The sequence below is a fragment of the Artibeus jamaicensis genome, unplaced genomic scaffold (assembly GCF_021234435.1).
Source record: "Artibeus jamaicensis isolate MK-2021 breed Jamaican fruit bat unplaced genomic scaffold, CSHL_Jam_final scaffold_1031, whole genome shotgun sequence".
In the NCBI taxonomy this organism is placed as follows: Eukaryota; Metazoa; Chordata; class Mammalia; order Chiroptera; family Phyllostomidae; genus Artibeus; species Artibeus jamaicensis.
Window position 1 is genome coordinate 4,952,384 of NW_026522026.1, and position 14,699 is coordinate 4,967,082.

The following is a 14,699-nucleotide window of genomic DNA, read 5'->3' on the forward strand; positions in this document are numbered from 1 at the left end:
TAATGGAATACTACTTTGCTATAAAAAGGAAGTACTGATACATGCTATAATACAGATGGACCTTGTAAACTTTATACTAAATAAAAGAAGACAGAGCAAAGATCATATAGTGTATGATTCCATTTATATGAATGTCCAACTGCCAGAGATGGTTTCAGCTCAGGGACGGTGCCTCGTGGCCCCCATGTGTAGAGCGTGCGTGTGTGTTGTTTTTTAACTTTATTTTTTGCCTGACAAAGTCACACTATAGTCCCAAACGTCCTTCCTCTGTGGCGCTGGGGAAGCTCCTGGCTTCTCTCCTCTCGGCCTGTGGCCCAGGCCGGCCTGGTCTCGTCTGCTCGGGGCCAGCCTATCCAGCACCTCAGCACCAGGGCAGAAGGCTGTCTGGGCAGGAGGGGGCCTCCTATGGTTTGTTTTGAACAAAAAACCCAACCTTTTGTTCTTTTAGATGGGTCAAACATAAAATTTAATATTGAAATACCACACTATTGTACCAGAATTCAGTAAAGTGTAAATAGAATTTACATTTCATAAAGTATTTATGTTATTCAGGAGCAAATAAAATGTTATATAAGATTTAAATTTTTTTCTTTTTTGTGTTTTGCTTTTTAAAACAATGTTTTATTATTTATGCTATTACAGTTGTCTCATTCTCCCCCTCAAAAACACAACCTTATTTGTCTTTACAAAAGCAAAAAAGGAAACCAAAAGATACCCTCCTTTGAACTTATTGGAAAAAATCTATAGCCCTGGCTGGTGTGACTCAGTGGATTGAGTGCCGGCCTGTGAACCAAATGGTTGCTGGTTTGATTCCAATCAGGGCACATGTCTGGGTTGCAGGCCAGGTCCCCAGTAGTGGGTGTGAGAGAAGCAACCACACATTGATGTTTCTCTCCCTCTCTTTCTCCCTCCCCTCAAAAATAAATAAATAAAATCTTTTTAAAAAAATCTATAGATTCATAGGCAAATCCCTAAAGATAGAAAGTGGTTGCCAGGGGCTGGTAGGAAGGGACAGAAGTGACTACACATGGGTACGCGGTTTTCGGGGGGAGGATGACGAACATGCTCTATAATTAGAAAGTGGCGTAGGCAAACACGGCAATCCAGCCTTTGGGGTTGCAAAATCTTGTGAACACACTAAAAACCACTAAACTGCACACTTTAAAATGGGTTATAGAACTAAGATATATGTATATGTATATGTAACATGTAGGCTATATGTACATATGTGATAGATATACACACCATTTTTATACATGCAAACAATTGTATATTTACATATACAATTTTTTAACTTAAGCATAAAACAGAAGTTCTTGAGAGGTTTAATTTAATGACTCTATGACATTACATGAAATAATTTACTTAACCATTCTCTTATTATTGGGCATTTAGTTTTGAGGGGGGTTTGCTATAAATAATGTTGTATGAATACCTCTATTCCTAAAAACCTTTTCCATACTTTTGTTTCCTACGCAGACCACTAAGACTGAAATTACTAGATAAAAGAACATGAACATTTTTAAACCTTTTGAGACATATCAAGTTGCTCGAGGTCACCCAGCTGGAAAGTGGTGGAAGCAGCAGGACGAAGCAGTTTACATTTCCCAAATGACTTTTGTGAAACTTTGTTAACTGGTGAAAAAAAAAACAACAGTTTCTTGTGTCCTTTTGTGTTTCTGTGTTCACTGAGGTTGAACTCTTTTTCATATCATTCAGCTACACTTTAAAAAACATGACACCCTTGGTGAATTCTCTTTTCATGTTTCTTCCCTAATTATTTGGGTTCCTCTTTTTGTCACCTCACATTATTTTGCCAACCACGTCAATATATCACCAAGGTGCACATACACAGGGGTCATGTCGTGTTCCACACGTGACACTTTGTGTGGCTTCCAGAAACGAGACAGGACTCTTCTCCAAGAGCAGCAATGTGTGCATAACAACTTGGTTGAAAACTCAAATGCCCCACATGAAAAAATGCTGACTCGACATTTTAAAAATGCATGTGCGTTGCTTCTTGAAGTCTTTCCCTCCACTCAGGTGTGTCTAAGCTCTGAGGTTAAGCATTTAAATGTTTCAGAGTAACTAAAAAAAAAAGTTTCTCCCCAGCTGTTATCTGCCCTTGAATCAGACCCTGGATGTGACGCGTCCCTGTCTCTCGAGAGCACTTTTGTTACTTGAGGACCAGCAGTGATAAACAGGTTTTGCGTCACTGCCGAGGGGCTGTGAGTTGCTACAGGGGACGCACTGCTGCGGGAGGCCAGGAAATGTTCTGAGGACGTGGCTGCAACATTCACACCGCGGGTGTAACAGAAACAACATCCATCCTCCAGGGAAAATTGGCTACACTGGCTGACTTCTCAAAGACACTTTCCAACGACTAGAATCTTGCACATCAGAGAACCAGCACTCTGTGGGAGGGGCTTGAACCCTCTCATAATAAAGGAGAACAGAGGTACCCTAAAATCAGCAGGTACAGATATGCTGATTGTCCTTGCAACGTGCAAATAAGAGCAACTGACACTTAACCAGTTCCCCTTTTCTCAGGAGCTCTGTGAATTCGCCTTACACCCTCCCCATTGATTGGTTGTTTCATCATTTAAGTCTCTGTAGGAAAAGTGTTTGATGGTGTTCACTAAGGCTGAGCTGGTGGGACAGGCATACCGGAGGACTAGTGGACCCCAGGGGAAGGCTGGCAGAACCCACTAGGACTAAGGAAAGACTTGAAGCCGGGATTGGGCGGGTGCAGAACAGTGGGTGCCGGTCACGATGCCCAACCTCACAGCCTATCCTGCCCCGAGTGAGCTCCTGCACTACTGGCTAAAGAGTATTTGCCCAAAGCAGCTGAAAAACTGAACAAAACCATTGCCTTCCCTCCACCCCGCCCCCCACCAACAACACCACAGAGAGCTTATTTGGCTCCAAAATGAAAACACATAGCAGTCATTCATATTAATTCATGGTCAGTTTTTGAGCCAGTCATGCAGGGGAAAAAGAATAATGGTTCCCAGAATGTGTATTGCAACTCACTCATAGTTTGAAAATCATTGTAATGGGTTTCTCACTTAGCCTCTTCAAAACAAGCTTTGAAGTACGGGTACTTCTAGTTTCACATTAGAAACGATGACACTGAGGTTCGGAAAAGTCTCTGAACCTTCATTTATTAATAGTTATTAAACGAAGAGGTAAAACTGTCAGTCTAGGCCCTCCGATTCTAATAAGTCCGATGGTTTTTTCCCTGGATGCGGGAAACCCACTGAAGGTGCTAATTTAACTGAGCGATGGTACAGGCCTTTCCACTGATGGGGTCTTGCAGAGACAGTGGGGTCCTCGAGTCATCAACGCGAGACTCGGCAGTGGACACTGAAATGTGTCATACTTTGAAAGACCACCCCTGATTGATGGTACAGCCACGCTATGCATTTTCACAGTTCCACTCACTCACAGTCAGCACCAGCAGCCTGTGGTGGGAGAAGTTTCCCCACCGCCACGTGCTAAAACACCTCTTTTCCACATACCGTACAAGACACTTAGAACTCCAGGCAGTTTTGGTCTTCTCACAGAAAAAAGCCAAAGTGAACATGAAACCTGGCATGGGTGCCCCTGAGATGAACAAAGAGGCTCTGAAGAGAAAGTCCCGCTTACCCCATAGTACAAGCCAAAATAGGGCAAGATGTCGGGTCTGAATGGGTGGATGAGGGCCAGGAGCTCATCTTTGTAGCCCCAGAGCAAGTCGTGGACTGTGTGCGTCATGAAGAAGTTCTGCTGGTACACCTTTAACAGCGCCTGGATGAGCATCTGGATGAAGCCCTGGTGGGCCCACTCCATGGCAGTCTGGAGAAAGCACAGGCAAGTTCAGATAGCAGCGTACCCACCGGACTCTGTACTGAGTCTCTAGGCAAAGGAGCTGCAAACTTAAATGTTGAGATTAAGTAGCTGAAAAAATGGCCAGCGAGCTCCTCTCTGGCTACATGTATAAGAATAAAACTCCTCTGTTACTTCCTTTCTCAGTATTACATTTTTAACTGTGAGCTTAGTATCCCCACTTGCCCCCATTAAGCCACACAAGGCAGGAAGAAAGGGAAAAGTAATCTTATAATTACATTGGCATCTTTAGCTGCAAGGTGACGCCCAAATCCCTCCTGATTGAGGCCAGAGGCCCAGACCCTCACAAACCCTGCACCACTAGGGAGTAGGCCAGGGCCAGATCTGGGGTCTAAAGTCTTCTATGTCCTGCACCCACCCTGAGTGTCCAGCTGTAAATGGAGAGGCCAACTAGGAGTTAGAGCAGGGGTCCTCAAAGGGAGTTGGTGTAGGTGAACAGGGAAGTTTCCTCAGTGTCGAGTGTGTTGTTATTAAATGGAATTGCCATTATAATCAGAGCCCAGTGGAATCACTCTATGCTGTCCGTAATCAACAGCCCAGTTTTTATTATTTGGAATGGAGACAAACAGTCAATATATATTTTGAGAATTAATAAATATAAGGTAGAAATCTAAGTTAAGAAGTGGTATGTAAATTCTACTGCTACAGTTTCTGAACCAAAACAAGGGGCAAATAAATATTTTTAAAATTGTAAGCTACTCAAAAAAAAATCCTAGACATATTTATTTACTTATTTACAGAATTTATTTGTTATCTTGCTGATCCTGAGCACACAAGGAATTGTGAAAAAATAATCTTAAAATGTGCATTTGTCACTATTTGAAAAGACCTTGTTTAAAAGACTGCTGAAATACATGTAAAATAACTTTTAAAGAAGAGAAGGGAAAACTATTTTTTTCTTTGTATATATGTATATTTTTAACATAACTTAGTCCTAAATGTAAAGGCATAACAGCCTGAAGTCAGCTTTTCCCTTTCTTCTAAACTCCGAGATAATGGCACCTAAACTGCCCACTTACCACCGCAGGAATGTTCACTGTTCTGATCAGGTCCGTCTTGGCGTCTCCGACAGATTGGTCTCGCACGAAAACATAGGTCTTGTTGCTGACAGCAGATATTGTTGTTCCATTATCCCCAAACTGAATCTCTGCTTTGTCTCTGATTTCCCTAAAATAAAGAATCAGATTTTGTTTGAAAATAGTCCCTACTTAAAAAAGCAATATTTTCCCCTTCTTTCAGTACCAAGGTCATTTTCAATACACTATTGCCAATATAACCTCAGAAAGGGGGCCTGCAGATACTGACCCTGTGAAAACTGGCGATTAAAACTATAATGTGAGAAGGAAACGAGCCCCCCCAGGATACAGTCTTCTCAAAAAACTGTCGTTTTCATTCTTTACCCCACAATTTGCAAAATGCAACAGTCAAGGTCTCCTTGACCAGGGAATCAAAGCCGGTGAACTCTCTCGTGGGTTATGGTTTGGTCCCAAAATATATTCACGAGAATACATACAAAATCTGATTGCCATCCTGTTAAAACACCTGTGTAATTTGCACTTAGGGAGTATCTGCGGTGGACTTTTGGTTGTTAGACATTCGCCACCCCGTCCCCCCCACCCACGCCCCCGCCCCCCTTTTCCCAGTCAGAGGCCTGATTTCCTTTCCTATCCCGTATCGGGAGGCGGTGTGGGACCCAGGCTCGGATCGACCGACACTTTACCCTGGGCTTCGGACTCCTGAGCGCACAGCCTCCAGACGGAAAACGCGGTCAAAATACCGGTTTCCTCCAGGGGGCGCACACGAGGCGAGGACACCCGTGCTCCGGAGATGCGCGTCCTGAAAGCTGCCCTGGGCCTTGCCTTTTTCTTCCGGGCCGCAACTTGGGATCTGTAACCCAATTTATAGCCTTCAAATAAATTCTTTGTATTTAAATTATACAGAGGGAGTTTCTCCCACTAGCAAGGAAAGCCCCCATCATATAGAAAACATGACCCGGTCTTTTTATAGATGAGATAAGATAGATTCAGATAAAGTAACTAGCCCAGGACTAACCAGGAGATGGCAGAGCAGGGTTTGGAATCCCGGTCCCCTGATTTCAAGCTAAATGTTTCCTTGACTCTACAGAGAAGTTAATGCAAAGCGATTGGTTAGAAACTGTGGGGGGAAGAGTAAATTTCAAAGGTAAATCCCTGCCTCTGCCAAGGCTGGTGCGTTGAGAGGGGTGTTCCTCCTCACTCCCATTCCCAGAGCCTCCCTGCAGCCCAGCCCAGGAGGGGAAGACTTTTCTAGGTGCACTGGTTTAGAACCAGGGCGGGGACCCCACGCTGGCCTAGCTGGCCACTAAGGAACTAGAAGTAGGAAAGGTGACCCCAGGGTGAACACCAGTTTGCATGCAAAAAAAAAGCCGGGCCAGGGAGCAAAGCTCTGGGATTCAACATCAGTGCAGCAACCCAGGGATAGTCTCTGCCTAGTTTTCTGGTTCATGATGAAAACTGATGACCTTATTAAGGCTTTTTAAAAATTTATTTTTCATTGAGCCCTGGGGCATGAACATGGAGGCCTGAATAATTCTAGCCTTAGAGTCTGCATCACTTATGTTATTTATGTGTACTGACTTTGGAGATGATTTTTAAAATGCTTTCTTTATGGCTCACCCAGTAAGAAATTGATGTTTTGAAGGGAAACTCAGTATGAGGGGTCCAATCATTTTGAGCCTTGTAACTTGATTGGATTTCTCAGTAAATCTCAGCAAGTCAAAACCCTGGCTTCCCAAACCGCTAAAATATTAACTCACTTGGCAGGCACCAAGGGACCATGATAGGTCACTCAGAGCTAACCACAGGACTTCCCCTCAACCATCAGCTGCTTTGAGACATGACTGACACATGGCTTTTGCAGAGCAGTCACCGAAGGAAGACAGTGCCACTGGGCTGTCAGAAATGGTCCCCTCTCTACAGAGGCCAAGAAAACCAAGGAGACAGGTGCCAGGAGCCCTGCCTCTCAGCACAACATACAGTCATATAGTCAGAGGAGCCCATAGTCAGAGGAAACCCCAAAATGGTTCTCCTTCCAAGCATTGCTGTCTCCCTGGCAACCAGAGGGAGGCCACAACACCAGTGAGTCTGGTACCCAAATCTCCCGCACAGCTGGTCAGCTACAGTCAACTAGAAGCAGGACAGCCTCCCGCAGAACAGCAGACGGACAGCAAGAAGTGATCAATCACTGCTTTACAGCATCTGGCAAGACCCCAAATCTGGCAGCGCCCAGGGCAGGCAGCACAGCATGAGAGCACAGGATGTGTTTCCGAAGTGAAGGGGTGAGGAGACCACTGCAGAGGTCGTTTAGAAAGAGCAGCCTGCAGCTCAGGGAGAGGCAGGGGGACCAGATAGGTCAACGGAGAAGTGAAGTCACAGGGTAAATGAAAGGGCAGCGAAGGAAGCAGGCCACTGGGAGGGAGTGGAGCAGCACTAGTTTTTAACTTTCCATCACCACTGCCTGGCCAGCTACGTGAGAGACTGAACACTGAGAGCCCAGAGAATGACACTGAGAAACAACTTCACTTCTGAAAGTGAACATGGTCCTCTGTCCTCGAAGCATTACCCTGACCCACCTGGCTAGCACAGGCAAGTCACTCAGGACTACTATGTGCATTCGAATTTCACAAGTACCTGGGCATCACCTTTTGTATAGGATGGGAAGGTGGGGGGATCTGTATCTATTTTTCTTACTTTTGAGTAGTTCGAAGATTTTTAAAAAATTTATCTAAAGGCACTCTTTCTATTTTGAGAAAAAAAAGTGGTATCAGAGAAGAGTGAGTCAAGTTTAGGAAATATAATAATGAGTTGTTTTTGTTTTTTAGGTTCAGATGTTGATAGTTGTGAGTTTGTTGTCATTTTACTGTTCATAGTTTTGATCTTTTTCTTAGATAAATCCATTTAACATTTCATATAATAAGGGCTTAGTGATGATGCACTCTTCTTCCTTGACCTTATCTGGGAAGCACTTTATCTGCCCTTCCATTCTAAATAATAGCTTTGCTGGATAAATCTTGGATGTAGGTCCTTTCCTTTCATGACTTCAAATAGTTCTTTCCCAGTCCCTTCTTACCTGTAAGGTTTCTTTTGAGAAATCAGCTGATAAGTTTTATGGGAACTCCACAAACTAGAACAGGAACAGAGTCACAGAAATGAAGACCACATGGAGGGTTATCAGTGGTGGGGGGAAGGAGGAGAAGGGAGGGAAAGATATAGGGAATAAGAAGCATAAATAGAAGGTACAAAATACACAGGGGGAGTGGGGGGGTAAACGGGAGAAAAAAATGGAACAACTTCAATAGCATGATCAATAAAATATACTTAAAGAAAAGGGAAAAGGTGTCCCTGGGTGAAGATAAAAGTAAGAAAGGGAATGAGGTAGTGTTGCATGCCACAACATAGGTGAACCTTGAAAACATCGTGCTGAATAAAAGAAGTCAGTCACAAAAGGCCAAAAAAGAGAATATAATAATGGAAACAATAGCCATGGAATTTCTAAATTTTATCTTTACTATTAAAATTTTTTATTTAGCTTGGATTAGAGATGAGTGAAGAATCAAAGGGCTAACAGGGACAGAATTTGAAAGTTTCAGCAAAGTTCCTGCCTTTGCTAAATTGCAAGGAGGCAATTAGATCCTTAAGAAATTAATGTAAAAAAATAGAACTTTAAGAAAATAGACTTGAATATCAAACCTTTGAAGGAAATAGAATTTTTCAAGCTCAGAAATGATAGGAAAGTTGGTAAAAGAATAGATTTGACTATATGTAAATTTTAAAAACTGAAAAGGCAAGCAACAGAAAAACCATTGCCACAAATATGACGAAGGGTTAGCTGTCGTATACAAAGGTTTACAGAATGGCACAAGCACCCAGACAGGCACATGGGCAAAGGACAAGAACTGAGAGTGTGGAAACATGATTGGTTGGCAAACGTGAGGAGAACATTCAATCCCCATGGTAATCGAATGATGAAATGAGAACTGGTCTACATGTCCAAGAAGGGAATGGTTAAATAAAATATATTAACAATATTCCCACTATCTCTTAAAATATATTAGTATAAAACCAAGACATATATGGGAAAATACCTAAGATATAATGTTGGAGGGCGTCCTGCCTGGTTTCAGGGACTGCAGCCTCATTAACGGACAAGAGTCCCACAGTTAGGGCTGAGTGAAAAGGCCTTGAGGCCATGAGCCACTAAGGAGACAGAACATATCCTTGTGGCAGGAGTGCAACCCCTGCCCTCCTCATATCACCCTGCTTGGCCTGGGCAGATGACTAGTTAGCCAATGACAGGTAAGATTCCTCAAGGTAAGAACAAACTAAGACAGGCATGGTTGTGAAGGGCCATCAGGGAAGGACCTAGGGGTCTTCAGAGAAGGGGCAGAAAGACCCTTACCCCTCAGCTTTGTCATAGTCTGAGTCCTCAGTCTTTCTGTAAAAGTCTCCTAGTCTCTTGGCTGCTTTGCTCTCCCCACCTGACTCAACCTGAAAACAATGCCAGAGGCAGCTGAGACCTTGTACTGGAACAGACAGCGACCAGGGGCGAATCTGGCCAGAGCAAGAATATACATTGTTTCCCTTGAGGCTTGCTCTGCCCTGTTATTATGAATCAGACACTTAAGCTAAAAGCCAACACTGACCAGGGAAAATCCCTATGTTTCTTCAACTATTATCTGTAAATGATGTCAGTTTCTCATGACTGTAGCTTTTAAAGCATTGGTTGATGAGCTTTATGTGTATACTATGTACCTCTGTGTGAGCTGAACTCAGTGAAGACACAGAGAAGGAGGTGCTCAGGACCCTTCTCCTCTGAGGGACTGGTCACCTTTCCTCCCCAAGCAGATCATGTCTTGGTAGACTTATTCTCATCCGTGGCAGTGGGGGAGCTCTGTGGGCAGAGCCCTCCATAATATAATATTAAAGGAACAGAATACACATATTATGTACGTGTATATATAGCATATATACAGACAGTATGATAAACATGTGAAAGCAAAACTCACCCATGAAAAATATGGCTCAGAAGATATTCACTAAAATACTAGCATTGGTTATCCTGGAGACTGTGAAACTATGGATTGTAGTAGTTTTTCTTATTTACTGCATTTTCAAATTTATTTTTACTGCATATATATATTACCTTTTTAACAAAAATATAGTTTACACTTTTTACACTTTTAAGATAATGCTACATATGATATTGTATATGTTGATTATTTCATAATCCAGTATTACTTCATGCTCAATGAATAGTTAAAAAAAAACTTATGAGATATTTATCCCTTATATCTTTTCCCTTTCTATCAAAGCAGTAAAAGGAGCCTACAAGAGAAATAAACCATCCAAACAACAAAACTCAGAAATTCAAAAAAAAGGAGAGGTTTAGTGGGATATTGTGAAGTTAGCAAATATGTCTCAGAAACATGACAATGAGTTGAAAGAGCCCTTAGACAAATTGATCTCTAAAAAATTCTTAAAATGTTAAATAGTGGGCAAAATAGGAAGAGAAACCTGACAAAATAAAAAAACAAATCTTAAAAAGGCTGCAGAAGCCATGTAATATTGTAAGTTGGATACATGTTTTTGATAAACATGTCACTATGCAACAGGAACACCAGGTGGGTTAGCTTTGCGTCAACAGGCATATTACAGGACTGCTCAATTCACAGCTTTCGTCCAACCCAGCAATTCCACCTTTGCATATTTATCTGAAGAAAACAAAAACACTAATTTGAAAAGAAAGGTGCCCCTTAATGTTAACTGCAACATTATTTACAATAGCCAAGAAGATATGGAGGCAACCTAATTGTCCATTGACAGACAAGTGGATAAAGAGGCTGAGATATATGCACATACACAATGGAATACTACTCAGCCATGAAAAGAACGAAATACTGCCATTCATGTCAGCACAGATGGACCGAGAGGGTACTCTGCTAAGTGAAATAAGTCAGACAGAGAAAAATGACACCACATGATGTCATTTGTTATGTGGAATCTAAAAAAATAAAATGAAGAATAAACAAAACAAAACATAAACAGACTCAGAAACAGAGAATAAATTGATAGTTGCCAGAGGGGTGGGGTGAGGGGATGGGTGAAATAGGTAAAGGAGAATAAGAGGTACAAAGTTCCACTTATGAAATAAATAAATCATGGGGATATAATGTTCATCATCAGGAATGTAGTTAATAATATTTTAGTAACTCTGCACTGTGACAGATGGTCACTAGACTTGGTCCGATAGCATCCTAAGGTATATAAATGTCAAATCACTATGCTGTACATGTGAACAAACTAATATCGTATGCCAACTATACTTTAATAAAAAATGTTTTTAAAAATTGCTACACACCACATTACTTCAACCAGATTGACTGGTTTTTACCTGCATGGGGAAGTGCCACCATCCTTCTTGCAAAAACATTAATATTCTGAATTCATCCACATGTGAAGAGTTTGGAAAACGTGCTACTGTAAGTTGCATGTCACATGAACCAGGCCCTCCACAGCCTCCCCAGACCCCAGAGACTCCCCACCACCAGGTCAGTCCATGCGCACTGGCAACGGGCCCGCGTGCCTTGCCTACTCTTTTGCACCCCTGGACTCTGTGCACGCAGTGGTCGGAGCCAGCTGCCTTGGGTGGGAGGGAAGCCACGGGGCCATCAAACCCTGGGGCACGAGCTCCTGCAATATTCTGTGTGTTACCTAGCTGAGCAATAGCAGAATTAAGTCACGAGTGACAGAGATCAGATCTACTACATGACTGCAAAAGGCCGGCCAGAGGGGCTGTAAGTCTACCTAAAAAGCCACATTTTCCTACAAATCCCAGATCTCACAACCCACTCGAGCCTACAGGGACAGTCCCTGGTCTGCACTGACCACGTGAGGGTCCGTTCCTGAAGAAAGTCACTCATTTTCAGGACTTTGTTCCCCCTTTCCTGGACCTACCCTTGGCTCCTGGGTTCCCCTGTTGAAGTCCTGTGGCTCCAGCTGAACTATTGTGTCCTGTGGATCTAAACGATCGCTCCTCTCGTATGTCTTATGGATTTAAACCACAGCTGAGGATGTTTCATTCAGTACTCCACAAATACTCACTGAACACTGGATGTTCAGAGATGAAAGGACTTGGTTCCCACCCCTCACGGAGCTTCCAGTACATGGGGAAGAAAGAGAGATATGCAAACCTGTGGTTACAATGCCCCTAGTCAGGGTCGTAACAGACCCACACACCGAGGAGAGTGCGTCCAAAGTCAGGGAAAGTTGCAGGAGGAGGCAGCAGCTGAGTGGAGAGAGGTGGCCGTGATGAGTTCATTCTCAATGGCGAGAACAAATAAGTGGAGCATGGTTGGAACCATGATGTCCAGCATGGTAGCTCCCCGCCACATGTGGCTGCTACGCCCTGGAATGTAGCCAGTCCAAAATTTGCTGGAGTGCTATGAATGTCAAATACAGACGGGCTTTCAAAGACTTAGTATGAAAAAAGCATGTAAAAGTGTATTAATAATTCTGAGTATTGATTACTGCTGGGGCCCAGCCTCAGCAGAGTTCAGTCAGTCCCACAGAGGCTGGCTGTTCTCTGGCATCCAATCGGGTGTCTGACTCTTCACTCGCCTGCACCGTCCATCCTTCAGGGACCCCAAACCCTGCCAAGGCTGGACCCCGGCAAGGTTGCTGGCCGGCTCCAGACAGACTACATGTTGAAATGATACTATTTTGGATGGTATTGGGGTAAACAAAACATTAAAATTAATTTCTGTTTCTTTTTACTTTTTAAAGTGTGGCTACTAGAAAATGTTCACTTATATATGTGGTAAATATTAAATTTCTTTGAGTAGTTTTGGGTACAGCATAAAATTCTAGGTTGCAAGTGCCAAAAAATAAATTATACTTATTGCTACAAATAATAAAATAAAGGGGCTAGGTACACAGCAGGAGCCAGATCGCTCAGGCCTTAGACATCACACAGGGAGTCACCAGCATCCTGGGCAGGGAAGGGAAGGAGATGTCAGGTGTTTCCTTTGGAAAGTCACTCCGGCAGTGGAATGGAAGAGAGACCAGAACAAGGAGAAAAAGCAGAGGCAGAAGAACCCCTGCAGGCAAAAGCGAACCAGCCAAGAGTGACCGGCCTGCCTCCAGCCCCCTGCAGCCGCTCTGAGCCCTCCCTGTGACACCAGTCCCCAGGTGTGGTGAAGCCTATGGACCCTCGCTCAGATCTCACACACAGGAAATAAAATACCCACGACTGTGAAGATGAGCAATGACCAAAATACAGGCATCGCTTAGAAATACGTGATACGGCGACATGGGTGCATCTTTACTGACATTCTAAAGAAAATGGAGCAAGAGTCTAATGACCACTACAACGATGAAGTAATCACTACAATGAGGAAGCCATCACTACAATGAGGAAATGATCGCTGCAACGATGAAGCACCACGGACACGGGCATTTCGAGCGACAGCCACCAGGAGGCACAGCAGCACCTGTGCTTCCATCACAGGCGGAGCCGCGGGGACTGCTGGTACGACTGTGGCTTGTTGCCTACCTTTACACTCAAAGAAAATGCTAAATATTAGTGAGTGGTTAGTGAAAATAAAACGCACTTTTCTTCCTACCCAAGTCACAGAGCACCTTCAGTTCTCTCTGTGGACCCTGAGGGGTCAAGGGTCCTCAGGAACCCCTGTAAGATATGCCTGGGCTTTCCTCACCAGTAAATGTAAGTCCCTCCAAAATGGGAATGTGGGGGGTGTGTGCGGAGAGCCGGACACTGTTTTACTTCTAGGATCTGTTTGCTGCCGTGGCCGCACCCGCAGCGGCACGCTCAGTGGCCAGCGAGCACAGTGGCCTGTGCTTTAGTGGAAGCCTGCGGGGTTTCTCTGAGTTCCGATCAGAAGCCATGTCTTTTTCTCAGGAGACAAGGATCCTGACCACAGGAACAGGCCCAGGAGACCCAGAGGGAAGACTGTGAAGGGCTGTTCTTTAGTTCTCAGTCACTCAAAGGAATTTAGTTTTTAAAAAAAACAGCAAGAAGACATGTTATATGGTCACACTTACATAAACTGTCTATCGCAGTGGTCCCTAGTGTCTGGGGCAGGTGGAACAGGAGAGTGATTTTGCTACTGTCGGTAGTTAAATAGTTATTAACAAGAAAGAGAGCAAAGGAAATCAGACAGTGAGCTCAATGAAGTGGGGACCATGAGCCTGTTTGCTCCACCACGAAGCTGCAGCTTCACACCCCACAGGGCGACCTCAGCACTGCTCCTCCCAGAGGCCTGTCAGCCTAACTAGGAGGTGGACCCATCAAAAAGCCCATGAAAGCTTGGGAAGTTGACTAGTTATTTTGAAAACAAAAAAACAACAGAGAAGCACTCTCTCCCTCTCCTGCTGTAACCTGCAATCGCCCCATGCATTCACACGTCCTCTCTCCATAGCCACCTGGCCTTAGCAGCCGTGGGGCCGATGGCCGCATGGACTCCACACCCAGGCTCCAGGTGGGAGCCCGAGTACCTCAGCACTGCGTCCGACTGCGGCTGGGAACACCGGCTACACTAGCGGGACGCTGCTCTGGATTAAGCCTTAATATGGCACATGACCTCTGGATACCGACTCCATTTCTGGCCCTGATTTTCCATGACAAGATGGACAGAGATGGAACACAAGAAGGGCATTCATTCACTTATTGGAGGGGCACTCTTTTGACTTTGCTTCCTCAGTAAATCTTACCACCAGACTTCATCCTCTTTTGTGGGTCCCTAAAATGCTTTCTCT

General features: G+C 44.0%; 1 protein-coding gene across 1 annotated transcript in view; it reads right to left on the minus strand.

The window, feature by feature from the left end:
• SCARB2 (scavenger receptor class B member 2) overlaps nucleotides 1-14,699 on the minus strand; it is a 59,246-nt gene that overhangs the window by 21,965 nt on the left and 22,582 nt on the right. Inside the window, exons 3-4 of the mRNA XM_037150186.2 lie at nucleotides 4,908-5,055; nucleotides 3,649-3,837 (exon numbers count right to left, since the gene is read on the minus strand). Coding sequence (XP_037006081.1) covers nucleotides 3,649-3,837; nucleotides 4,908-5,055 — 337 coding nt within the window. The remainder of the gene's footprint in view (nucleotides 1-3,648; nucleotides 3,838-4,907; nucleotides 5,056-14,699) is intronic.